At 43.4% G+C, this 27,420-nt stretch overlaps 1 protein-coding gene across 2 annotated transcripts; it reads left to right on the forward strand.

Annotated features, from left to right (window-relative positions):
- Positions 1 to 1,799: 1,799 nt before the first annotated feature.
- Positions 1,800 to 27,420, forward strand: Znf507 (zinc finger protein 507). 2 transcript variants are annotated; one of them, XM_013354212.2, is made up of 7 exons: positions 1,800 to 1,967; positions 3,261 to 3,353; positions 8,785 to 10,358; positions 12,422 to 12,536; positions 16,264 to 16,378; positions 25,009 to 25,143; positions 25,255 to 27,420. In XM_013354212.2, the coding sequence occupies exons 3-7, from the start codon at positions 8,787 to 8,789 to the stop codon at positions 25,610 to 25,612; spliced, it is 2,295 nt and encodes a 764-aa protein (XP_013209666.1). In that variant the 5' UTR covers positions 1,800 to 1,967; positions 3,261 to 3,353; positions 8,785 to 8,786; the 3' UTR covers positions 25,613 to 27,420. The 2 variants fall into 2 exon arrangements, with proteins under 2 accessions (XP_013209666.1, XP_005368466.1); XM_005368409.2 differs by having other exon boundaries at positions 1,801 to 1,967; positions 8,785 to 10,892.

The raw sequence follows: 27,420 nt of genomic DNA on the forward strand, positions 1-27,420 counted from the left end.
GAGTAAGAGTGAAAGTAAGATAAACAGAAGTAGGAAAAAGAAAAGGGCCAGAGGCAAAAGATAGATGGGATAATTTAAGAAAAGCTGACTAGCAACAAGCCATGCTAAGACTGGGCATTTATAAGTAATAGTAAGCCTCTGTACGTGTATTTATTTGGGAGTTCGGTGGCGGCCCCCACAAAGAGTAAAGAGTGGAAACAACCAACAACACCAGGACACATTTTTTGCACATATTTTAGGTCTTCCTCTCATTTGATAACTGATGACTCAGAAGCCAAAAGTGCTTGACAGGGTTTCTAAATATATGAGGAAACACCCCAAAGATACCTCACCTCTCAAGTCCCGCTGAGACCATCCCCAGAATTCTCTCCAACTGCCTGCCTCGTGTGCACGCCCGCCCACTGAGTGCAGACCCTCCTGGCTCTGTCGCTCCTGCTGTCCCCTAATTGCCTGCTCATTCCAGGCTTGGAAGCTTCGCCCCCTTTGCATCTCATGACGTCAGCACAGGGTCCACGAGGGCTTGTTACAGCACAGTGCGGACTTCATGAAACAGATCCCAACAGCAAACCGAACAGCTCACAAGCTCACCAAAGTTCCCACAACCCCTTAAAATCTTTCAAGAATCTCAAGATGGCTCAGCAAGTGAAGGACGTTTCGGCCAAGCCTGACAACCTGAGTTCAATCCTTGGGACCCACACAGTAGAAGAGAGAGTCAACTCCTGACCTCCACACACAGGCTGTGGGACACTCACACACAAATAAATATATGCAATTTTTCTCATTTTAAGCTTTTTTTAAAAAGGAAAAGTATTTTCAAGCAAAGAGAGTCCCCAGTGCCAGTGCTGCCAGACGCCTGAACAGCACACGGTTAGGACCTCTACATTTTCCAAATACACAGCCTCAAAGACAATAGTTCCAAACAGAGCCCGACACGGTAGGGGCACAGCTACACTCCTGGCTACCCTGGAGGACTGAGGCAGGAGGATCACAACTGCAAGATCTGCGTGGGCTATGTAAGGAATAAGAAGCCAGACCAAACCATCTGTCTCAAAAACTCAAAGAAGAGGAGGGCTAGGAGATACAGATCAGAGCCCTTACCTAGTGTGTGCAAGACCCTGGGTTTGATCCTCGGTACTCAGGGCAGGATATATGGTTCAGTGGCAAAGGTGCTTGAGCTGCCAAGCCAGAAGGCCTGAGTTTGATCTCAGGACCCATATCATGGAAGGAAAGAATAGACTCCCAAAAGTTGTCCTCTGCCTAACAAAAACCTCCACAAAAACAAATAAAAAAGTAAATAATAACTTAAAATATTTAGCTTTATTTTGTGTGCCTGAATGGTTTACCTACATGTCTGACTGTACTATGTATGTGTCTGGTGTCTGTATAGGTCAGAAGATAGTAAGAGCTTCAGGTCCCCTGGAACTGGAGTCAAACATAGTTCTTAGCCACCGTATGGGTGTTGGGAACCAAACCCAGGTCCTCTACAAGAAGAAGAGCTCTTAACCACTGAGCCATCTCTCCAGCCCCCATACATTGTTTTAAAAGAATAGTCCAACCAGATCCACACACACACAGGGTGAAAAGAAAGATGGCGCAGATGAGGGGATGAAGAATGCCCCAGCAGGCTGAGGCCAAAGTGCATGTTCACTGAGTTCTACATCACCTACCTACGCTAGGGCTGACAGGAATACGCCCAAGCCGCTGGAGGGCGTGGCCGGTGATGGCTCCGCCCCCTCTATGGCCCCGCCCCCGGCCGCGCGCCTCCCGGCTCACCTGACCCGCCCGCCGCTCACGTGATCCGTCTCGGCGCCGCCATCTTGGAGCCACGGCCGAGGAGGGGGCTAGTCGGGGAAAAGAGAGGGAAAAGAGTCAGGAGCGAGGCGGGCGAGGACGAGGGCGAGGGTACGGCGGGGTCCCGGCCGGCCAAAGGAGGCTCGCAGAAGCAGCAGCCCGCCGCCTGACCGCAGGTACCGAGCCCCGGGCCGCCCCTCCGCTTGAGCGCCGCGGGCCATGTGCGGCCTCGCCGGTGACGCCCGCTTCCTCCTCGCCGGTGACGCCCGCGGCGCTGCCACGTACCGGAGCGCCAGCGCCCCGTGTGCACTGTCGTCCCTCTGCCGGGCCTGTGGAGACCCCCCGGGTCCGCCGTGCCGCTGGGGGTGGGGGCCCGCTGCTCCTCAGGCCCAGCTGAGGCGGCTTTTGCTTCCTGAGACGTGAAACCGCTTCGCCCACCCTGGATGGAGCTTAAATTTCTGTAATCCCCGGCCCTTTGCCCACTGCGTGATGTAGGAAAAAACGAGTGCAAAAGATAGAAATCTTGGCCTCTCACACTCACACATCCTCAGGGATGATAGTCCCAGAGAGCGCTGAGACCGCTGGGGAGAACGTCTACCTTTCCAGACCTGGGGCAATCCCGATCGTTTGTTTGGAGTGCGAGGCCTGGGTGATTAATTAGGCCCAGGCAGCCCCCCAACCCCAGGGCGGCCTTTTTAGGTTCCTGCAGTGGACTGGAATTTGCTATCAGTCTGCATCGCTCAAAGCAATTACTGGATTTATCACCTTTTCTGTGTTTGTACTTTCCACTGTACTGAAGTCTGATTCAGTGTATGGATTGCTTTATTGATTAAAAGAAAAGGCCCGGCCCTTTTCTTTACCCCGGTAACTAGCTGGAAATTAACTTAAGAGGACGCCCTAGCAGTGAACTAATTTTACTTAACTATAATTGCTAAGTTACTTTCTACGCGAACCGAAGAAGCATACTTTAACTTAAAGCAGTTATCGGAAACGGTAGCAAAGAAATGGAGGACCAGGGCAGGAAACTGCACTGGAAGATATATAGGTCAAGCCACGCCGTCATCTCTGGTCATGCTACCCTTCTGCCCACTGTGTTTGACTAGTTTACATAATCACGCCTTAGGCTGTAATTTCGGTTAAAGTTACAATAGCAATATGTCATTTATTATTGCGTATTGGTTAGAAAATTATGTCAGTAAAACCACTAGTTTGCGGAGTAAATTACTTCCAAGGTTGGGGGGGGGCTTAAAATACACAAGTGTTTCCAGACTCATTCGTTTTAGCTTCTGCAGAATCCTCTACTTGTTAAGTAAATTATGTAAATTTGTCTCACATAATTACATTGCGTGAACAGCCTTCTGAAATTTCCTTTCAACGTTAAGTATTGGAAGTTTCTCCACCGCCAAAATAAGTTGTTTCACAAAGAAAGAGAATTGTTTGATTCTGTTTACTTTCCTTCCTGACCGCAGCTGGATTGTGAAGATTGAGCCAGGAGACTGCATTAATTTCAGGAATTGGTTGGAAAGACACTGGCTCTGCCACTAACAGCCATGTAACCTTGGGTAAGTCACTTCCACCTCACTGAGTTATAAACCGTGGCATCTTCATAACTAGACCCAAAGAATCCTGGGGATTTAGTACAGGGAGCTGTTTCCCCTCCCCGGGTGGCTGCCTTGTTCACCTTGAGAATGGAAATTGGTATGGTAGAGAAAGCATAGGTTTAGAATACCATTGGCGTGGTTTCCAGTCCCTCAACCTCCCATCTGTGAGCCTCAGGTGTGTTGCTTTATATACCCAGCTCCAAAGCAGGGGCTGGGTACCAGGAATTTTCAAAATGTTACAGAAAATGGATGAAGGCCCGACCTTGAGTTCTCAACTCAAAGACAGTGATCTCCAACACTGTGCTTGGCCTTGGGTGTTTCATAAGTTACACTGAGCTGAATACTGCTTTATGTTCTTCGGGCCTGTGTATTAGTTGTAGCCACTAAGTCAGAATATTGTCTCAGGCTAGGTGCCAGCTCAGAAACTCAAGACTATGAAACCCATGTCCTTGTAGTTATACTTGGTTTTCTCTTAGTAGCTATTATTCCATTGAGCTGAGAAAATTTAAATAAAGTATAGCCAACATTAGGGAGGTCTAAAGTATAAGTAGCCTTTAGGTTACTTTTAACAGACAGTTTGTAATTCCGTGCTCTAACAGTTACCCGGCATTACTGTCACATTTAACATCAGGAAACTCTAAGACAGTGACTTGCCCAGAGTCACACAGCTGAGGGTACTTCAGAGGAGGGAGGGCCCTACCTTCTTTTGGTTGAAACAAATGTCAAAGAGGTATTTTAAATATCTGAGAATCTGAAAGAGTGTGAGGTTCGTTGGCCGTCACTTCTATTGTTTCGAGCTTGGGGTTTTTGTTTGTTTATTTGCCTAGCTGGAAAAAAAAGACTGTTCTTTACTTCATCTTGTTCTGTCTTCACATATACCAGAATTACAGCCTTCCTCCAAGCCCACATGAATTGTAATCATACTGCTATAAAGGAACTAATTAGATACACAAATACACCAAATAGCAAATTATAAGAAAATAAAGACAACTGGATTTGTTCACTTTTCTTGGGAAAGACACTAATTACCAGCTTTTTCCTGTAGATTACTGTTGTCAAGGTCAGATCCGAGAGTCTTGATGGGAAAGACTGTAGAGCTTCTCTGCTTTGGGAGAGTAGTTTGTTTACTTGCCTGACTTGATCTTTTGATCTAATGGTGTAGCTAGTGATTCCAAAGGAAAAAACTCCCACTTGGCTGTCTCTAGACTTGGGTCCTAGTGAACCTTCCTCAGGTCCCTGCCTCAGGGAGAGTGCTTCTTCCTACTTGTAAGAAGATGTTCATGTTAGAGCATGCTTCCTCGTCTCTCAGCCTTTCTTGTTATACTTATCCTGTTGTTAACAGTAGAGAAACAGACAACAGCAAACTCACATCAGGGTAACTCAGGGAAGCCATATTTACAAAGATAATATTAATCTGGGTATTGGGCTACTCTAGGCAGGCCACAGGAATGGTAGAGTTAATGGAAGCAGCAGCATCAGGAGAAAGGCAGTACCAAACCTAGAACCAGATTTGTGGAGAGCAGCTGGCTGGGAAGAACTGGCCTTCTGTTAAGAAGCAGCCAATCCAGGGTGACCTCGAAGTAGGGAACCAGGACACTGTGCTTCTGATCCTTATGTCTCTCCATTGGCAGTACCCACCCAGGCAGAGGACCAGGGAGCATAGTGATAAAATCCCTCCTGGGATAGAAAGTCCCATAGAAAGGAGGGCACAGAGAGCAATATGTGCCATGCTCCTAGATGCTGGGATCTGGTGGCTATCCTTCCTCTTCAAGAAACTCTATGCCTTGCCGGGCGGTGGTGGCGCATGCCTGTAATCCCAGCACTTGGGAGGCAGAGGCAGGTGGATCTCTGTGAGTTCGAGACCAGCCTGATCTACAGAGCTAGTTCCAGGACAGGCTCCAAAGCCACAGAGAAACCCTGTCTCGAAAGAAAGATCAAAAAAAAAAAAAGAAACTCTATGCCTGTTCTCTCCCCAGCAGAGCCTGTCAGTCTCTCAGGACTTGGCCATTGTGTGCTTAGCCTTGATATTACTACAGTATTGGAAAGTCGGCGCTTGATCTTTATCCATCTGTGAGTAACTGAGTGGGTGTAAATGCTGCTGTCCTACCTAGTTGCTTTGAACCTTGCACATGATTGTGGTTTTGCTTTTTTCAGGGCAGAGTTGTGTTTTGATTTTTTGGTTGTTTCTGTAACGAAAACCTTTAGGCATTTGCACGAGTACAAAGAGTTTAATGAACAGGTAATCATCCCACCTTCACTGACAGAATCTGTTGACCTACCCTATCACATCTCTCTAGTCCCAGCCTACTTCCATCCCCCGTGATCATTTCTTTGAATTGTTTACATCTGTCTCTTAAGTCCAAGGGTGGTGTTTAGATGATCCATTGTGTTCTGTGCTGTGATTTGAGTCACATGCTGTGATTTGGGGCTGTCTGCTGACTCTTCTCTTAGTCAAATGAAGTTTAACTTACTTGACATATATAATGTACAAATAAATATCTACATATTTACATGTACTATGTGTATAATACACATGGACTGCATAAATGGTCTAAGAAAAAATTATGGAAATTGAAGAGTTGGTTTTAGTGACCTCCTCTCCTGTGTACTTTACTCGGGGCTGTTTGTGACCTTTTATTTAACAGACTTTTCTTTTAATGAGTTTCTGCTTGCTTGTTGGTTTTGCCTGCAGACATAAACTGGCTTTTTCAGGTGTTTCTTGATGCGTTTTATGTTGTCATATCAGTTTGATAGCTGCCTTACTGTACTTATCCCGAAATGTATGCAGCCTCTAAAATGAGATACTTACATAAACGTTCTGGGGAAATTGGAGCATCTGCTGCAAGTTGCCATTAGCTCTTAATGCCTGAGCACACACAGCTTTAAAAGTGAGTGCTGTGTCAAATTCTTTTGTATTAGTCTTTTTCTTGAGCTTTGATGAACTCCTCCTCTTGATTTCACTTTCTAAGGAACACACTGAACTATCCATTGGAAACAATTTGCACTGCTCTGTCTCCTATTGGATCATTCAGTAGAAGGGAGAAATCAGGAGTCCCCTTTGTAACACTAGGTGTGAGGTCGGAGCAAATGTCAACTGTTCTCTTGGTTATCAGTTAGCCTGTATGACTGTTACACACATGGGAAGGGAGACCTTGGCTTTACAGTAGTACAGAGTTGGATCAGACCCTGAAACTGGAAATGTGTGCAGATTTTGTTACTTTTATTATATAACTAATACACCTTTAACAGTTGAACTGAATGACAACAACAATCCCTCAGTTGTGGCCCCTTGGGAAATCAGCATGCACATGAAGAGTCACAGCTCCCTTTAACCAAAATCACTGGATTCTTGTTTTGTTTGGGGTGGTCTGTGCATAACACCTGCTTGAGTGGAGGTCAGAGGTCAGTGTCAAGTGTCTTCCTCTCTTGATTTCCATATCATCCTTCTACCCCCACCCTGCTGAAACAAGGTTTCTTGTAACAGCTCTGGGATTATAGGTGTGTGCCACCCTGTTCAGTACCAAGCTTTTACCTGGTTACTGGGAATCCAGACTCATGCATGCAGCAAGCACTTTCTCCATTGAGCCATCTCTTTCCAGTCCCTAAAACTGGAATCTTAAGACCGTGAGATGTTTTGCAGAAGCCACAGAAAGGGTTTTTTGTTTTTTCCCGAAGAACAACTGCATTGTCCTGTATCAGTCTCTTCTGTAGCGGCTGGAAGTTTGGTGTAGAAGTCTAAAAAGACTTGTTCTTTCTGAGGATAACAAAAAGACACAAATGTTCCGAAGGGGTTTTTTCAGAGCTGGAATGGCTATGTTACAGCTCTGGAATATGCCCCTCCATTAGGTGGCTGTTATAGGCCGACCCTAGAAGAAGAAAAGCTGATGTTAGCTTTTAAAATAACAACACTTGTGTTTTTATCCAGCATGGACCTAGGTAAAGAATGCTTATGTTGGAAAGAGTGGGCTATAGAGGAAAGGCCATACAATGTGGCCAGAAACTGGGAAGATCAGACCCAAGGTGCAGGTGGGGAGCATTGAGGAGTCTGCCTGATGGGTTAGGTGTGATCCTGACTTAGAGCTAAAGGGCCCTTATATGCAGGATTCAGCCGTATGACGAAAAGAGTGTGAAGCCTGTTCCTGGAGTTTAAGAATGGTGCCTAGTTTGTGGTCTATAGCTTGTGGCACTGAAAATCTTGTTGGCATTTATTGAATGTTGTGAGTAAGGTTCCAGAATGTACCTAAAATGTGGAAAAACAAAACTTGTTGCTGGAAAAGAGCCTAAACTTAAAAATGTGATCCAAGTCAACAAAAATAATCTCACTTTAAGTCAAAGGAAATGTCTGAAGTGAGAGGGCTGCCAGAATAAAGAATATTCAGAGGCCTAGAAGGAGGGTGATTTCGGGGTATGTTGTGCTTACAAAGTTCCAGGCCTTGCTGCATTATTCAAGCCTACCATAACCCTTTAACTGACCTTCTTTCTAGAACTGACCCGGAACTGGAGCGGCAGCATTTTCCTTCTCTGACCCCCTTCCCTGTTCAGGAAGGAGAAACATGTCTGGGAATGAGGAACAGTTGACCACTGATGTGACCTCTAAAAAGCCACAGCATAGTTTGTGGTTTATCTGGTGTACCATAAGTCAAAGGAAAAGGGGGAAGTGGATCATTGCTCTTATTTAGTTTCATTTGCATAGTACTTCCCAAAATTCAGTGGCCTTTCTAGTAGATTAAAATGAATATATTTTCAGAATTTCAAAGATTTGAGCAGAGAAGTGTGATTTTCTTATCTACAGTTAAAATTTGGCATAAGAAATAGTTTATCCAGAGTTGTATCAAATCATGTTGGCTTCACCAACCAATACTTCCCAGTAGGTTGCAGTGACTCCGAAGGCCCTGGGGATGGCTGTTTCTTTAAACAAAGAATCCGTGTCTCCCTAGTTCTAGAGCAGTGTGGGGATGCAGGATAAAGTTATTCCCAAGGAACTCGAGGTCTCCTTCAACTGTCTCTAGGACAGTACTTCTTTGCCTGTGGGTCATGGCCCCTTTGGCAAACCTCTGTCTACAAGAATATTTACAAAATCATGACAGTAGCAAAATTACAATTATGAAGTAGCAACAAAAATAATTTTATGCTTGGGAGATCACCACAGCATGAGGAACTGTTAAAAGATTGCAGCATTAGGAAGGCTGAGAACTGCTGCTCTAGGAGATTGCATTTCAAAGTGGGGTTCTGAACTGTTTAAGTCTGCTATGGGGACAGTCGGGTGCACTGATGGGGACTCCCACTTAGAGGATATTTAAGCATTTCAATTAGACCAGAGGTAACGTTGGTTTTCTGCATTACATGCATGTGATTGTCCTAAAACCCGTGCTCTCTGCTGTGCACTCTCTAGATATGGAAGAAAGAACCAGCATTGCCATGTTGGTGCCAGAGATTGAAGAACAGGAGGCTGTGTTAACTGCTGAAGGAGTCCTCAGTCCTGCCTCGGAAGTTGACGAACAAAGAAAAGCCAAAGCAGATCCTTTGGTCCATGTCATCCAGAAGTTAAGCAAGATAGTGGGGCATGAAAAGTCGCAAAAATGTCTTCTGATTGGGAAAAAGCGTCCACGCCCGAGTGTCACACCACGCTGTCTTGAAACTCTAGAGCATTGTGAGATTCCAGCTAAAACAACCAAGTCCCCTGCTGCTAAGATTAGGAAATCCGAGATGTCACAAGCAAATTCCACTGCAGACTCTCTTGCCTCCGTTGATGGGAAGGCTATGTCCTACCAGTGTAGCCTTTGTAAGTTCCTGTCCTCATCCTTCTCTGTGTTGAAAGAGCACATCAAACAGCATGGGCAGCAGAATGATGTGATGCTAATGTGCTCAGAGTGCCACGTCACCTCCAGAAGCCAGGAGGAACTCGAAGCTCATGTGGTGAATGAACATGAAAACAGTGCCAGTAGCCAAGCCCAGTCCAGCTCCTCCTGCCTGGGAGTCACAGAAAGAAAGAATGAAACCATGGTGGACATCCCAGTGAGCATGGGTAGTCCACAGACCCATGCTGTCCAAAGTGCAGCCGTGGCAGAGATGGGCAAGAGGAAGTGGTATGCATACGAGCAGTATGGCATGTACCGGTGCTTGTTTTGTAGTTACACCTGCGGCCAGCAGCGGATGTTGAAGACACATGCTTGGAAACATGCAGGGGAAGTTAACTGCTCCTATCCAATCTTTGAGAATGAAAATGAACCCCTCGGCCTTCTCGCTTCTTCGGTGTCCGCTGCACCTGGTGGGGTCGATGCAGTCGTCATTGCTATTGGGGACAGCGAACTGAGCATCCACAATGGGCCATCTGTACAAGTACAGATTTGCAGCTCCGAACCACTGTCCTCTTCATCTCCTTTAGAGGAGAGCACAGAGGAAGGAGTACACCTAAGCCAGTCAGTCACCCTTGACTCTAATGAGGAGGAGATGCTGGAGATGATGTCTGATTCTGAGGAGAACCTGTTTGCTGATAGTTTGCTCTCATCAGCACAGAAAATCATTAGCAGCAGCCCAAACAAAAAAGGGCACGTGAATGTCATTGTGGAGCGTTTGCCAAGTGCAGAAGAAACCCTCCCACCAAAACATTTCCTAATGAATACCGAAATGGAAGAGGGGAAGAGCCTGAGCTCTGCCGATGCCCAGACTGGGTGTGGAGGAGCAGGAGACATCTACCATGCTGATAAATGTACTGTTGATATTGGGGGCTTGATCATCGGCTGGGGCAGTGCAGAGAAGAAAGACAGTGAGCTAAGTAAGGGCCTGGCTGCTGATGAGAATGCCCCACCAGGACGGAGAAGGACGAATTCTGAGTCTCTCAGGCTGCACTCCTTAGCTGCAGAAGCCCTTGTCACCATGCCAATAAGAGCTGCTGAACTAACGAGAGCCAGCCTTGGGCACTATGGGGACATAAACCTTTTAGATCCAGATACTGGACAAAGGCAGGTCAGTGGTCCATTGACAGCATACTCAAAAAAAATCATGTCTCCTCTTAAGAACTCTTCAGATGGATTGGCAAGTTTTAACCAGAGCAGTTCCACTGTAGTAGCACTCCCAGAGGGAAGGCAGGAATTGTCAGATGGGCAAGTTAAGACAGGCATCAGCATGTCCCTTCTTACTGTAATAGAAAAACTGAGAGAAAGGACAGACCAGAATGCGTCAGATGACGACATTTTGAAAGAGTTGCAGGACAATGCCCAGTGTCAGCCCAACAGTGATGGGAGTTTGTTAGGGTCCAACGTGGTGGAATACATCCCAGATGCTGAGCGGCCCTACCGCTGCCGCCTGTGCCACTACTCAAGTGGCAACAGGGGCTACATCAAGCAGCACCTACGTGTCCATCGGCAGAGGCAGCCTTACCAGTGTCCTATCTGTGAGCACATAGCTGAGAACAGCAAAGACTTGGAAAGCCACATGATCAACCACTGTAAAACCAGAATCCACCAGTGTAAGCAGTGCAAAATGTCTTTCCATTACAAGGTGAGCGGCGGGCATGAGGGTTGGCAGGGACTTTGTAGATGTAGTCCAGCCACTTCATTTTGTATATCAGGAAAATGAGTTCCAGGGATACCTTCAATTTGATAATTTACCCAGAGATACCTTCAACAAATTAGCATTGAAGGTGGGTCTGAAAGCTGAGTCTCCACAGTTGGCTGTCCAAAAGTCGCATTTAGTCTGCTGCCCACCTCCTTTGTAACCTCAGCACCTGTTGCTTTCATCATGTTTTCACGTGTGTGTGTATTTTAGGTGCTGGTTTTCACCTAAAGGAATGTAGAGTAGACTGACAGGCATGCATTTGGCATAAGGGGCTATATCAGCTGCCACACAGCCAGCAGAAAGTAATTTGTGTCACTGCAGAAGGGAAGCGGGCAATGAGACTTACTGGGAGGCAGCCATATTTGTTGTTGCTGGACAGCTGAGGGACCTGCTGAGGATCAGGCCAGAGCTTCACACCCTCTAGGCATGCACTCTGCTCCAGAAGTACATCCCCAGTCCTTGGTTTTGTGAAAGTCTTGCTGAATGCCCCAGGCAGCACTTGAACTTGCAGTCTTTTTCAGGCTTCCTCCTGTGTGCTGAGATTACAGGGTTATGCCCCCACACGTGGTCATTAAATGGGTATTCAAGGCAGATGTTTATCTTACGTATTGAGCCAGCAGGTGGTATAAAATGCTACTTATTACCCGTTGTGAAAGGTACCTTCAGCCAATCCTGAGATCATGACATAGATCTCCTTCAGTGTGCCAGGGATTGAAAACGAATCTTTATGGGCCAACTGGGTCATAGGCTCTGTTTCACAGATTACCTATAGGTGGGGTCCAGGTGGTAAATTTTTTTAAAAAGGAACAAAAGTTGCTTCATTGAAACTTGGATTAATTGGACTCATGAAATTCCAAATAGCACATCCAGAGAGGCCCTGGTAGCAAGTTGCAGAAATAGCAGGAATTGCTTTGCTGCCACTGTCCTTCTAGCTTGGGCACATCTAACTGGTGTCAGAAGGTAGACGTTAACAAGGCCTGTGGTTGCCGGGAAGCTTTCTCTTTGCAGGCATTCATGTCAAGTTATCCCCTCACCGTCTGCTCCTTAGTCTCCAGCCCTTGAAGACAGAGAGCTCTGTTCAGAGAACATGAAAAGAGACGGACTTTTTGATGAGATTTCAATCACCTAGTGTCTGTCTTTCTATGATTTCACATGTGCCAAATGGTTTTTTGTAGACCTAACTTTAAAATATTAACTTTTTAAAAAGCAAGTAGTAAATTAGTAAGGACTTGGCTGCAACTGAGCAAATAGATGGGGTCCAGGTGGTGATTTTTTTTTAAAAAAGAAAAAGTTGCTTTAAAAAAAAAAGAAAGAAAGGAAAAAGCCCTAAAATCCAGTTGGTAATAGGTTCTCAGCCAAAGCCAAAGGTCCCAAAAGCAGTCAACCCCTTGCATAGCTACCTGGTAACCATAAAGGTGTATTTGCTGGGTGTTATGGGTTAATTTTCTTGCTTTTTTTTTTTCTTTTTTAAGAGCCAACTGAGGAATCATGAGAGAGAACAGCACTTTCTGCCCAACACCTTGTCAGTAGCTTCAAACGAGCCAAGAATTTCCCGTGATGCCACTGATGGAAAGTGTGTTCAGGAAGGTATCTGCATTTTCATTAGCACTTATTAACTGTAGAGGATGATGGTTTTCATTGGGACGTTTTTGTAAATGCCCAGAATGTACTTTGATCATGCTCACACACTCACCATCATCCTCACGTGTCTTGTTAAATGCAGGCTGCACTGACAAGCTTATGAGGTGAATGTGGAACAGAGTATATTCTGTTTCTGTGCTGGGAGTGGGAATGAGTCTTCCCTTTTCCTCAGGACATTCTGAGAAGTGACCAGAGTAACTTACATCTAGTTCTGGGGCAGAAGTACTAAATGCGCAAGGACTGCAGTCAGGCAAGTAGATGTTCTGGTTAAAATTTGTAGGGGTCTGTAAGAGCCAGGCTACAGCAGAGACTCTTAGAAGGTTGGATGAGTAAGCCAGAGAAGCCACAGCAGGAAAAGAAGCCTACACCTCTTCTCCAGCACCAGATGACCTGCTGAGGCAAAGCTTTTGCAGATGGCAGCCCCCACCTCAAACTTTAACTGAGGCTTCCTGCTGTGATCTTACTCTTCTCTGAGTATGACTGCCAAGACTTCATCTGCATTATTTAAACACAAACAGGAACTTTTTATGTACTAGTTAGGTGCTAGTCGGCTGAGTATCTGGTAATAGGAATATTAGAATCAAAAGATTTAATTAGAGTTCCATGAAAAGGCAAATGCCACATCCAGAGAATGAGGGATAGAGTGTAATAAGCTGTGCTTACTAGCATTGGTTCGTGTAAATTGATGTGCTTTAAATGTCTCCAGTGTGGTACATAGTGTTTATGGGAAATAAAACATATTGGGGTGACTTTCCTTTTTAGATTTCCTAAGAATTAAAGTTAGAAACAACTGCAGAGCAAAATGTTTTACCATAATGTCTCATTAAATTATACCCCAGAAAGCATAACTGATTCCAGAATGTTTCTGAAGGAACTGATTTTGACACCACCCTAGCACCACAATCCCCTTGTCAAACAGATGCCATCCCCGTAAAACCATCCCGAACAAAAGGAGTTTATGACATGGCATCTGCTTTCGAGGTGGATGGCTGAGCGAAAACAGTTTCGTTTCCGTTCTAGAGAATAGCCCTAAATGCCTCTTTTTATTTTAATTCATTATGTTTCCATATCCCTTCTAAAGGAGACATTAAGCATTAGACATGATTGGCCCGTAAATCCTAATGAGGGAATAAAGTACATGTGACTCAGTAGCGCCACCTGCAGTTGACTCCAGTGCTGCTACTATCTTTCCAGCAGCATCAGCAAAAGCAAGGGCTTAAAACTACCCAGTGTTTTTTAGCAGATTCAATGACGACTTCAACTTGGCCACTCCAAAGTCATTGTATGCACCTTACCCTGATCTGCATTTTTATTTGTGACTTAATATGCTTGCTTCTTAGATTAAAGATGCATAGATTTAAAATTGTATGCCATTATCATCTTGAGGTTTGGTTTGGGAGTTTTGTTTTTTTATTTGTTATTTATTTATTTTTGTGGTGCTGAGCAAACAGTCTTGAACCAAGCTTCACCCCATGTTTTTAGTTATAACCCCCACATAGCTACATTTGCTGTTTTGTCATAGTAGTGTAGCGGCATAGCTGATCTCTTTCTGCATACTCTCCTGGATGGGAAATTGATTAATTCAGTATTGTGATTCATGCTTTGCTACAGTTCTCTTGATTATTCTGTAAGCTTATTAAACAAGATGAGAGGAAGGTACATGACTGTCACCCCCAGTCTTTGCTGTTGTATAATACGGACTCCACTCAGTATGCTTTCCATACAAAGACCTGATGTAACAGTGCTGCAGACATTTGGTCAGGCAAAAGCATGCCCTGTCTATCCTGAGCAGGCTGTCTTGCCAGGTGCTGGGAGTGCAGTGAAGGGCATCAGTGCCCTTGAGGAAGTCAGAACTGAACAAGTAGGAATGACATAAGCAAATGTCCTGGCCTGGCAATTCCAGACTTACAGACAATGTCTCTTTATGAAGTTTAAGTTGTCCTTTCTTAGAGACCTGTCATTTGTGTACCCTGGATTTTAATGCCAACATAGCAGAAACTGCCTAGACCTGTACAGAAAGAGTACAAGACTTATTCAAGCCATTTGGGAAGTCCACTTCTTCCCATTCTGTCAAAAAGATAAATGAGGCCTCAAGAGGTGACATGATTTGCTCATTCTCAGACCAGTGGCAGAGCAGAAATTAGGCCCAAATTGTTAAACTTTAAATCCAGTCTTGATTCTATTGGAAACATTTGCTTAAAGTAGCACGGACTCTCATTCTGTGCTATATTAGGCTTTTCCATCTGTCAGTTTTATTAGTTGTCATTGATCTGTAATATTTCTCACAAAAAGCCATTATCCAATATTTCACACTTCATTTTTTTCAGATCTTTTTTTTAAAACTATATTTGGAACAATGCCATTTATAATCAAGTCCAAGTTTTTAACCTACCAATTAAGAGTAATACTTAGATTGTAATTATGATTAGTGTATTAATGTTATAGATTTATACCAAGAAATTGGGACATTTTGTTCTGCCTGGCAGTAGTTATTAGCCAAAGAAAATTTCAATTTTAGAAAGCTTAAATTTAACTTAAGAATTTTCTTTGTTGAAATTGCAGCGTGGGTTTTCTTCTGTGACTTTACTTTGATGCTGTGTGCACTCCTTCCCACCTAGGCGCACTTCATGGCTCGCTTCTTATCAAGAGCACACACTCTTCGCACTGTCCCTGATCCTTGAGCTTCCATGCTTCCCTGCTGTCTAAAAGTAACCCAGAGTGAAGATGCACTGGGCACCTGTAAACACAGCAAACAGTGTTTACGATGGAATCTGTGGCTTATGTTGTTGTGTGTGAGCTACTCATTAGCAGAATGAGCGAGTAATAGGATCCAAGTTTGCCACATGTGAGGGAGCTGTGGATTTATAGCCTTTGTCCCCCAGAATTTGTCAGCCTATTAGGTGTGACTGCTGAATTGTAGAGGGCTTCAAAATTGGCAGCTGTTTTCCTCCTCGGTTTAGTTGAAGGCTGATATTTAGCAGTAAGCTGAGTAAAGCCACAGGGTAAAAACTTTAGATTTTCTGTAAGTAGCTTGCTATGTATGATTTGTGACCACACCTTATTTTTGCTTTATGTGAATCACTGTTTTGCTGCATATATGTATGTGTACTGCATGAATTCAGTGCCTATACAGACAAAAAAGAAAAAAATCCCCTAGAACTCAGGTCATGGATGAACCACCAAGTAGGTGATTGGAACTAAGTCTGGGTCCCTTGCAAAACCAGCCAGTGCATTTAACTGAGCCATCTCTCCAGGCTCTGGCCACACTTTATAATACTTTATTATTTTAACCTGTTGACAAATAAATGTTTTAAGACTTGGTGCCAGTTATTGATTAGAATAACATCTTTCAAATTCCCAGTCTATCTTGGTTAATTTAGCTGCTAGACAGTCAGCACAGCCCCGGGAGCAAGTTCATTCTACTGTAGAACTTGGAACATTGTTACACAGAAGCAGGCTGACCTGCCCATGTTTGCAGATCAGATGGTGTTCCTCTCATGCCTGCTGATGACCTGGGTGCAGGAGAGTCTAGGGAGCTGCTTAACACTTGACAGTTGTACTGTGGGAGGAGAGCCTTGATTAAAATGTTGGTAGGTTGTATTGTAATTAATCGTTAATAAGTACTGCCATGTGAGTCTTACCAAGTCATGTCTCTAACCCTCTCTCCTTGAAGGGAGCAAGTCTTCAACCCAGAAGCAGTATAAGTGCGATGTGTGCGATTACTCAAGTACTACATATGTCGGTGTCCGAAACCACAGACGAATCCATAACTCAGATAAGCCATACAGGTAAGTGTGATGACTCTAGAATTCTAATGCTTATATTAAAGCAATAATTTGATGATGATGATGATGATGATAATTATTTTAGAAATAGTTTTGGAGCCGGGCGGTGGTGGTGCATCCTTTAATCCCAGCACTCGGGAGGCAGAAGCAGGTGGATCTCTGTGAGTTAGAGGCCTGCTCTAAAAGAGCTAGTTCCAGGACAGACTCCAAAGCTACAAAGAAACCCTGTCTCGAAAATCAAAAAAAAAAAAAAAAAAAAAAATTAAAAAAATACTTAAAAACAGTTACAAACTGGTTTCTTAAATCTCAGTTTGTTAAGACACATTAATCATGAGTCTTAGTACAGAAGATATTTGGGGGCAGTTGGGTTTATTGGAATATATCCATGTCCGCCAGTTTTATGCTCTCATTTCACTTGAGTAAAAATTATAGCAGTTTCCAGTGCTTAGAGCCCATTACCGTGAAGTAAGGATTAGATACTTGTGTATCACAGCAAAAGGTTGTAAAGCATGAAGGTCGTCAACATCGCTGGAAGAGAAAAGTTTTGTTTCTGAAAATTAAGCTACTGTGGCTTGAACAGTGTCATTTGATAAGTTTTATTACAAAAGCTAATTCTGGCTAATGTGCATTTAGAGAAAATAAAGTATTCTTGGCTAGACAGAATCAACTGCTAAACAGTTACCGCTGTTTAATAAACTTTACCCTCACGGTAAAATGCTACTTAGAGTAAAGGTGTGAGCGTTTTTAGAGTTTGTCCGCCAGTCACAGAGCCGCACCAGGCATTGTTCACATGAAAGTTTAACAAACCCTTAGCAAAACAGCTTTTTCCCCAATTTAACTGTTTTTTGATTTTAGGCATGATACTGATGAGTCTAAACAGGCTGCTCCATTAATCTAAACACTGGTTTTAACTTTTTCTACTCATGACCCCTTCACTGAGAAATTTTTACATAGCTCCAGGTATGTAGGTATATAAAATAGGTATACAAATCAGATATTTACTGATAATCACAGGGAAACTTATGTTAAATGATGTTTGGTATTTGTATATTTTACCATTTATTAAAGACAGAAGCAATGTTAATGAGATACATGTACTTATTTATTCTACATAAAGAATTGCACCCTGGTTGAGCAATGGAAACTGAAGGACATAGATCATCTTCAGCATTTTTTGGAGTTGAACAATATTTTGCTTTTATAATCGTCAAAGCTGAGAACATCACTTCATATAAATACCTAATACAAAGTAGCAGAAGTATGTTTGGGGCCATTTTAGGAGCTTTCAGAAATTGTCTTGATCCAAAGCCAAAATTCATTGAAGGACTTCCTTTTTCTTTTTTTTTTTCCTTAATGTTAATTCAAGTCAGTATTTCAAGCAACAATTCTTAAAAATCTTTATGGTGAAGCATAATCTAAAGATAAATGGATTCGATAATTATATGCTGGCACTGGGAATGTAGCTCAGTTTGTAGAGTACTTGCCTTGGAAGCATGAAGTCCTGTCATCAATCCTTAGTGTTGCATAAACTGGGTGTGGTGGCATGGACAGAGTGGCAGCTCTTGGAAGTTAGAGTCAAGTGGATCAGAAGTTCAAGGTCATCCTCAGCTCCATGTGGAGTTTGAAGCCAGCATATGCTATATGAAACCATGTCTCAAAAAGAAAAATTAAGTTTGTTTTCTGTATCTAAACTGTGTGTGTCTAGCAGAAAGTTTTGCAGGTACAGTAAAAAGCCCTGCAATTCAGAACATCCCATAGTCTCGGGTCTCAGCTGAGGTGCATGAGGGAGTACCCGTTGGCACTTCCTGACTTCCTCGTCTACTCAGGACAGTGTGTGCATGTGGAGTGTTCAGAGAGAAGACTGGTGAAGCTGCATAGTGTAGCACAGGCGAGTGCCGCCAGAAACAGCTCAAAGTCCTTACATGCTAGAATTAATATTTGATTGTTGTGTATTCAAAAACACTTTACTGCTGCCATGTTAGTCGTTGTCCAACATTCAGTGACCCAGCTTAAGAGACTGAGAGCAAATGAAAACCTGATACACTGTTATCTCATACAATGTGGTTCTTGGACTGGGCTCAGTGGTTAACATGTCTGTTCTTCCAGAGGACCTAAGTTCAGTTCTCAGCACCCATAGGGCAGCTCACAACCATCAGTGACTCCAATTCTGAGCAATCCAAAGCTCCCTTTGAGCAACACGCACACATGGTGAATAGACATACCTACAGACAAACACCCATACACATTAAATAATTTTTAATGTCCTAAAATGTAGTGTGCTTGTGCTCTCATGCAGTGTGTGTGTGTGTGTGTGTGTGTGTGTGTGTGTGTGTGTGTGTGTGTGTGTATTGTTATCCTCAGGCCTACAGGCATAAACATGACGGCCATCCATTACTGATAGTCACTCAAGTGCTGTACATTCTAAGTGAAGAGTGGTATTTGGGGTGAACATGTGGTTACCCATGATCACACAGGGAAACACCTAAGAGAACCTGGTAGAGATAAGCCTATCTTTCCTGACATCCGAAAGCTTTCCCTTTAAACCTCAGTGCCTTTATTCTCTAATAGTAGGTGAACCAAATACACATGATTTGGGCAGGAAATGTCTCAGGTCTAGAATTAGATCATACAGTCACTTTTTGAGAAATATATTACAAATGTTATATCCCAGGTGCTTTGCAAGGTTTGTGAGCTGTGTTCCTAACAGAAAAGGCATCTCCACCATTACAGGGTTCGTGGTAAACTTACAGTCTCAGACACAGGCTATAGGCTCTGACCCACAGGACTGGGCAAGACCTCCAATTCAACTGAGTAACAGCATGATGGAACAAGAATTAATCATATACTACACATCTTAGCCAAAATGGGAACTCAAAAAATACTGTACAAAAGTACCCTCAATGTGCATATAAGGTGTATATGAAACATGGGTGGGTTTGCTTAAATTTGAATCTCATTATACATACATCAATACTCCAAAATGCTGAGTCTGAGCCACTTCTGCTCTACTCTTTAGCAAAGGTTTCACCTAAGTAGATTAGGCTCACAATTCTCTGCTGTTGGCATCTTGAGGAGAGTTACGGCTATCCTAGTCTTGCTTTCTGGCCTTGCCACTGTCTTTTGAACCATCAATGCTTTGTTTCAGTGCATGCCCTGTCCTGCTGCATGGGTGTATGTACTCGAATACTGTTGTAGGGAGAGGCTGTGGGCTGCAGGGCTGCATCCTTCTACCCGGCTAGCTTCCCCCCCACCCCGAAATAACCACACAGAAATTGTATTAATTAAATTGCTGCTTGGCCCATTATCTCTAGCCTCTTATTGGCTAACTCTCACATCTTGCTTTAACCCTTATCTAGTAATCTGTGTAGCACCACGGGTCATGGCTTACCAGGGAAGAATCTAGCTTATGTCCGTCTCATGCAGGAGAATCATGGCGTCTGCCACATTGCCTTCTTCCAAGTATTCTGTTCTGTCTACTCCACCCACCTAAGGGCTGCCCTATCAAAAGTCCAAGGCAGCTTCTTTATTCATCCAACGAAAGCAATACAAATACAGAAGGACCTCCTACACCAGAATACTCTGCCAGGACTTTGTTTCCTTTGGTATAGTTCTATGAGTTGCTGAGCTGAGAAGTACAACCTTCTTGGTGTGTAGTTTTACCCAAGGACCATAGCAGTCCTTTCTGATTACTTCATAACCAATCTGGTTCCCTTTTATTGCCTGGCAACTTATGGTCAGTATTTGGGCTTCATTTTGTAAATGAAGACTGAGCGTTCATTTCCCAGCCACACAGACCCAAATAATCACACAAAAACTATATTAATTACAATATTGCTTGGCTGATGGTTCAGGCGTATTTCTATCTAGCTCTTACATTTTAAATTAACCCATTTCTGTTAATCTGTTTATCAACATGAGGTTGTGGCCTACCAATAAGGTTCCGGTGTCTTTCTCCTTCAGTAGCTACATGGCATCTCCCTGACTCTGCCTTTTTTCTCCTCTATCTTGGCTTGAGTTTCCTGCCTTACTATATTCTGCCCTGCTGTAGGCCACAGTAGCTTCTTTATTAACCAATGGTGATAAAACATATCACAGCATACAAAGGGGAATCCCACATCACCATCTTGTGCACATTTCTGATTATTACTTTGTTTTCTCTCTTAAGAAAAATGTAGTAAATTCTCATAGAGCAAGAATGCCTTTTTGTACATTAGTTGGTCTTTGTACAATGCGCAGGAAGCTCCTCATGTATTTGAGCAGCCTCTGGTGTTAAAGCTTTTCTACAGTGGCAACATCTTCCTTGTTTGCTTTTTTAATTTTCTCTGTTGTGGTTCCAATCAATCCCAGCCTGTCTGTGTGATCTGGCAGGTACTCTGTTATGTGTGAGTGCTCTGCCTGAGCCAGCATTAATCCTGATCTTCAGTCTGACCCCTCCAACTTAACAGGGTTTGGGCTAAATTCTGAGTCCCTGGCTAACATACAGTAGATGCTCAGTAAAGACTCTCTCATAGTTCCTGATATGTCTCAGTTTTGCTCATTTATAAAATGGCTCTGGTTTGCTATATAATTTTTATTGAAAAATAAATGCATGTTAGTATTTCTGTGCCTTTTTAAAGAACTGGTCAAATATACATGCTAAATTATATACTATCCTGTCCAAAAATATTGCTGGATTTTCCTATAAACATTAGTTTGCTCAAATCAGTAACCTTACAAGGTCAAGTTTGATTGTTAGGTTCCCCTTCCTTCTTTACTTCCTTCCTTTCTCCTTTCTTCTTTCTTCCTTTCCTTTCTTTCTTCCTTTTTTGTGATGTGTATAGGTGTTTTGTCTACATGTATGCCTGTGCATCACATGTATTCAGTGCCTGTGGGGTCCAGAACAGTTAGTCAGATTCCCTGGGGCTGAAATTAAAGAAGGTTTGAGCTGTTACCTAAGTGTTGAGTATTGAACTCGGGGTTTGTGGGAGAGCAGCCAATGTGTTTAACTGTGTCCATCTCTCTAACTCCTTTGGTTAGGTTTTTTTTTTTAATATTATTTATTTATTTATTGGTTTTTTTTTTTAAATATTTATTTATTATACAATATTCTGTCTGCTTGTGTGCCTGCAGGCCAGAAGAGGGCACCAGACCTCATTACAGATGGTTGTGAGCCACCATGTGGTTGCTGGGAATTGAACTCAGGACCTTTGGAAGAGCAGACAATGCTCTTAACCACTGAGCCATCTCTCCAGCCCCCTTTGGTTAGGTTTTTATCTCTCTGTTCCCATCCATTTTCTCTCCTCTCCCTCTCCCTCCTTCCTTCCCCTCCCCTTCTAAATGTCTTAAATCGACTTGTTGATTAAAACTATCATACATCCTGGAAATTACATAAATCCCAAATTCACACTTGTAAATAATCACAAATTCTTCAGCTTTTGACAGCACACCCTTCTTGCCGTCCTGTCATTAAGTACCCTCACCCCTTTCTCAAATGCACCATCTTGACTGGTAGCATCATAAATTACTTTTGTGTGTTTTGAACTTAATAGAAACAGAACCATATGGTGCATAGATGTTTATGCCTTTTTACTCATTATTGTGTGTTTGGATGCTAATAAATTACATCTCTATACTACATTCTATTATAAGACCATAATACATAGCTGGAGGTGTAGCTCAGAGGCAGGTTACTTGCCTATGTGCACAAAACCCTCCAACTTTATGTGGGTCCCAGGGGTTCAGCCAGCACACTGAGCCATCTTGCCACTCCTCCTCCATCTCCTCCTCCTCTTCTGCTTCTTCTGCTTTTGCTTCTGCTTCTTCTACTCCTCCTCCCCCTCTCCCTCCTCCCTCCCTTTCCCTTCTCTTCCTCCTCCTCCTTTCTTTAAAGCTATGGAAAATGCAAAGATTCTGCTAAGGAAACAAGCACATTCTTAGAAGAATGTGTGGATGGCATTCAGGTCTCCTTCCTGAAGCTAAGGTCCTCCTCTAATCAAGTGGGCATTGTTTCTTGTTCAACCTCTACAGTTTGTCCCTATCATCTTCACCCAGAACTCCTGTCTTAATAGCCACTTGTTGTAGTTAGGAAAGGGTTCCTAGAATCCTGGCTTCATTATGGAACAGAACAGCCTTCACTGTCTTCATAGTAAAGTACAGTGATGAGCGAGATCAGAAGAGTTTACAGATGTGTCTGTTCAGTAGAGAGGGTGGAGAACTTTATACAGAGATTGAGAAAGCAGAGGACGCTTTTGATGCTTCAGGTACAGCTGAGCAAATAAAGTGGAGCGTTTCTGCTTATAAGATTTTGTATAAAGTTTTATTCGAAAAATCTTTGTTATCGGTATTCTTTTGTTTTATTTGTATTGTTTTCTGAGACAGTTTTTTTTTTTTTTTTTTCTGTGTAGCTCTGGCTGTCCTGGAACTAGCTCTGTAGACCAGACTGGCCTCGAGCTCATTAGAAATCCACCTGCCTCTCCCTCCTGAGTGCTGGGATTAAAGACATGAGCCACCATGCCCAGCTCCCCCAAACTCTTTCCATATATTTGTTCTTCACAGACCTCCAAAAGTAATTTGTATGTTTATATCTAAAATAATGTGATTTGCTCCCTACATACCTTTTAATCTAAAAGTGGTTATGTCATCATTCCTGACACTATAAATGCTGAAAGTGCTTTCCAAGTGCTCTGCCCAGGACTGGAGAGAGAGCTCAGTGGTTAAGAGCACTGACTGTTCTCACAGAGGACAAGTTTGATTCCCATCACCACAGAACTGTCTGTATCTCCAGTTCCAGGAGGTGTGAGGATCTTGTCTGACCTCCACAGGCACCAGATACACACTTGGTGCACACACATACGTGCAGGCAAAATATCCATACATATAAAATAAAAATAAGTAAATTGCAAAAAAAAAAAGAGAAAAAGTCTTTTAAGTGCTATGCTCCACGTTCCAGGAAAGATGAGGGATGCCAAGAAGATGGCCCACACAGAGGTCCTGTGTCTTAAGTGTAGAGGTACAGTTTTCTCCTTTTTCCTTCTCATGAATTGCAGGTGGAAATAGACGCCTTGTAAGAATGGTAGGTGAGGGCTGGAGAGATGGCTCAGTGGTTAAGAGCATTGCCTGCTCTTCCAAAGGTACTGAGTTCAATTCCCGGCAACCACATGGTGGCTCACAACCATCTGTAATGAGGTCTGGTGCCCTCTTCTGGCCTGCAGACATACACACAGTCAGAATATTGTATACATAACTAGTAAATAAATAAATATTATGTTTGTTTGATTTTTTTAATGAATTTTTTAGGTGTCTGTTATGGCATGTCATATAACAACAAAAGCAGCTCTACAGTGTTGGTAGAATAATTTTCCTGGGGTAAAATGTTACACCCCATTGAAATACATAATTTTAGTCAGAAAATACTCAGAATGGCTGATTATAGCTCTGGGTACAGATTAACATCTACCTTAGAAGTTTTATATCTGCAGTTTCTCCCAAAGAAATTAAGAACCACAGAAAATCAGAGTAGAAGCAGGCACCCTGTAAACTAAATAAGCTCCGCACAGTCGTATGGATGAATCTCAGAGATAGATAGCAAAGGGCAAAGAAGTGGGCCACAGTGGTGCAGAAGGTAGGATGGAGGAGTGCATGGATGTCACACAAGGAATAAAGCAAGTGATACGACGAAAACATCAGAAAATCGATGTCTCCTCTGGGGAAGGACAGGCTTGACGTCTGGGAGACACTGCTCCCTCCAGGTGGGATGTTAGTCTTCTTCAACAGCGGTTACGTGCCATGTTTATCATTTTGTGAATTACATTCATACCACTTTCCCATGATGAGTTTCCAAATAAAACATTTCTTCAACTGAATATGAAAATTAAACATTTTATGGGAGGATTGGTAGTAAGAAGTAGAGTTCAGGACCAGTGAGATGGCTCAGTGGGTAAAGGCACTTGCAGCCAAGCCTGGCAACATGAGTTCAGTTCCCTTGATTTTTTCTTATTGTTTACACTCCTTTTTAGTACCCCTGTAAAGTCAATGTATGCCTTAAAACCAATGAAAATTTAAGTTCTGTGAGTGGTGGCTCAGCTGAGAACACTTAGGGGCTTACAGTTAGAACCATTGTGAGTTTTTAAAGACTTATTTTTTATTTATGCTTTTTATTTAAATGGTATAATATCACTTTCCCTCCTCCCTTTCTTCCCTTCAGTCTCTCCTAGCTATCCTCCCTTCTCTTACGTCCTCCATCATTCAAGTTGATAGGCTCACTCATCCCTGGGAGCCTCTCTCAGCAGTCTTTAGTTGCCTGTAGTCCTTTGTCTAGGCGTGGGGTCCTGTGGAGTAGTCCCCTTCAACATTAACAAGACCATTGATAATTGCCTTTGTTCCAGTCTTGTTTATACAGTTATTTCTAGGAGAGACTGTTTCACAGCAGACTTCCTGGCTCTTAACAATCTTTTCTCCCTCTCTTTGGTGATGTTCCCTGGGCCATAGATGCAGAAACTATGATATAAATGTGTTCAGTTGTGGTTTTCTGCCATGATCCCCATTTGCTGTGAAGAGACATATTTATCCAGGAAGGTAGCTCTCACCTAAAACCATCATGAATTTTCAATAGTGCTATGAGATGGTTGTGATTTCTCTGGCCCCTTGTCTTCCAGGTGTTCCTTGTGTGGGTACGTGTGCAGCCACCCCCCTTCTTTGAAGTCACACATGTGGAAGCATGCAAGTGACCAGAACTACAACTACGAGCAAGTTAACAAGGCCATCAACGATGCGATCTCACAAAGCAGCAGGTACACCATCCCATCCCTCACTTGATTGCTAGCCACAAAGTACGGCTAGGGGTCCATCTCCTAGCCTGTAGCACATCCCACTGAAAGTTTGCTGTGTTCTGTTTTTATAAGAGTTCTGGGGAAATCCCCTGGGAAACCCAGCAGTGGAGAGAGAGCTGATCCTACCACAGGCAGTCCAGAAGACTTAGTGTCATCCTCAGAGCTGACTACCCAGCTGCCCAGCGAAGTCATAAATGCCAGCGAGCTTCAGAAACTGAGCCCCACGGGCAGTAGCTCTGACATCTCAGGAAGGAGCTGCAACCTGGCTACACCAGGCACTGAGTACTGCGTGCTGCTCTTCTGCTGTTGCATCTGTGGCTTCGAGTCGACCAGCAAGGAGAGCCTCCTGGATCACATGAAAGAACATGAGGGGGAGATTGTCAGCATCATCCTGAACAAGGACCATAGCACAGCCCTGAACGCCAACTAGCTGGGAGCATGTGGGAGGGACCCTCTGAACTGCAGGTTAACCTCAGTGCTGTCTCCAGCTCACTAGACACGGGAGCAGGTGATGTGAGGATATAGAGCTGTGACCCTGTGTGAGCCTCTGTCACCCCTTCTTAGTGTCAAGTGTTTATTATTAAAAGCTTACCATAGTTCAGAATCTGCAAGCAGATGAGTTGAGAAGGCCTTGCAGAGCCTAATGGCAGCTCTACAGTGGCCGGAACTCGGTAGGGAAAGGGTGGTCTCCACTGTCTCCACTGGGCAGAGCACTATGGAATGGGCAGCAGGGAGAGGGTGGTTTCTATCTCCAGTGGGCAGCAGGCTGTGGAATGAGCTTCATAAATCATTTTCCTTGTCGGTAAGAATTTATCAAAGACTCAGTGAAGGGTATGGTCCTTTACTCCCTAAAAAAGAGGGATTCCAGATCACATTTGAGAAGCTAATTATTGTTTCAAATTTACAGTGACTCCCCACAAGATTCAACCAAATCTCATGTTCACAGAAATGGGTGCCTTGGCAGAGGTTCTGTGCAGTGTGAACACTGAGCCCACTCCTCCTCCACCAGCAGCAGCAGTTACCTGACAGCCTCCTCCAGCAACTGAGGACAAAGATGGTATTGAATCACCCGACCATAAAAATAACTTGAGCTCCAGGATAATGACCTTTGGGGAGGCTGGGTGTGGTGGCACAGGCTCTGATTGCAGGCTTGAGGCCAGCCTGGGCTAGCAGGACTTGGCCTCATAGGGTCAGAAAGGAGATCACTTGGAGAATAAGAGCTGAAAGTCAGATGCCTCAAAACTAGTACAGTTGTTGAGCTTTTCTCTTCTTAAAGTTTATTAGTGTAGTTAAATTTCAGAGAACAATACAGTATGACTTCAGACTATTTTAATAAGACACAGGTGGACATCTGAGTTTGAGGCTAACCTGGTTTACATAGCAAGTTCCAGGCTAGCCAAGGCATCAAAGTGAGACCCTGTCTCAAAAAAAAAAAAAAAAACCTGAACAAAATTTAAATTGAAAAGTTAAGTAATAATTTCAAAAAGGACTCGAGAGTTGGCTCAGCAGTGAAGAGCACTTCTACAGGATCCGGGTTTGATTCTCTGTAACCATATGGTAGTTCACAACCATCTGTAATTCTAGTTCCGGGTTATCTGGTACCCTCCGGCCCTCATCAGGTACCAGGTATGCATGTGGTACATAGTGATACACTCTAAAAAACAGAATTTTGGAGACTTGAGGGTGTGGCTCACAGTCTAGCCACAGAAAACCAACAAAAGCAATGTCTTATCAGAAACACCATCTGGCAAGTGGCTCATGTGTTTCTAAGAGTCCATTTGTTAGCATGCAAGACATACTGAAAACTCAGAGTCCGTTCGTGCTAAAGTCTCCATCATGCAGACGTGACCTCGTGTTTTGTGTCATAATTTCAGGGTGAGGCGAACAGGGTGTTGCAGTGTTTGTAGTTCCGGTCTCTTAGGTCCTGTTCCATTGAAGGAGATTCTGCATTGCTGTAATGTAGGTGTTATTTACACACCCAGAGTCGAGGGGCAGCTCCCGGAAAGAAAAGGGTTGACAAGATTTACAGCTTTTGTTCCTAAAGTTTAAGTGTCCAAGAAATGAGTTCCTAGTTTTCATCTGGCACTGGGAGCTATTACATGAGGCCTGATATTGTTTGACTTTCTGATTTGTTTTATCTTTTTCCCCCACTCATTTTGATGACACTAGAGAAAATTGGCTAAAACGTTACCACTCTGATTTGATTTTAGATAGCCTCTTTTTTCTTTTTCTTTTTTT

This window comes from Microtus ochrogaster, unplaced genomic scaffold (assembly GCF_000317375.1).
Source record: "Microtus ochrogaster isolate Prairie Vole_2 unplaced genomic scaffold, MicOch1.0 UNK32, whole genome shotgun sequence".
Classification (NCBI taxonomy): Eukaryota; Metazoa; Chordata; class Mammalia; order Rodentia; family Cricetidae; genus Microtus; species Microtus ochrogaster.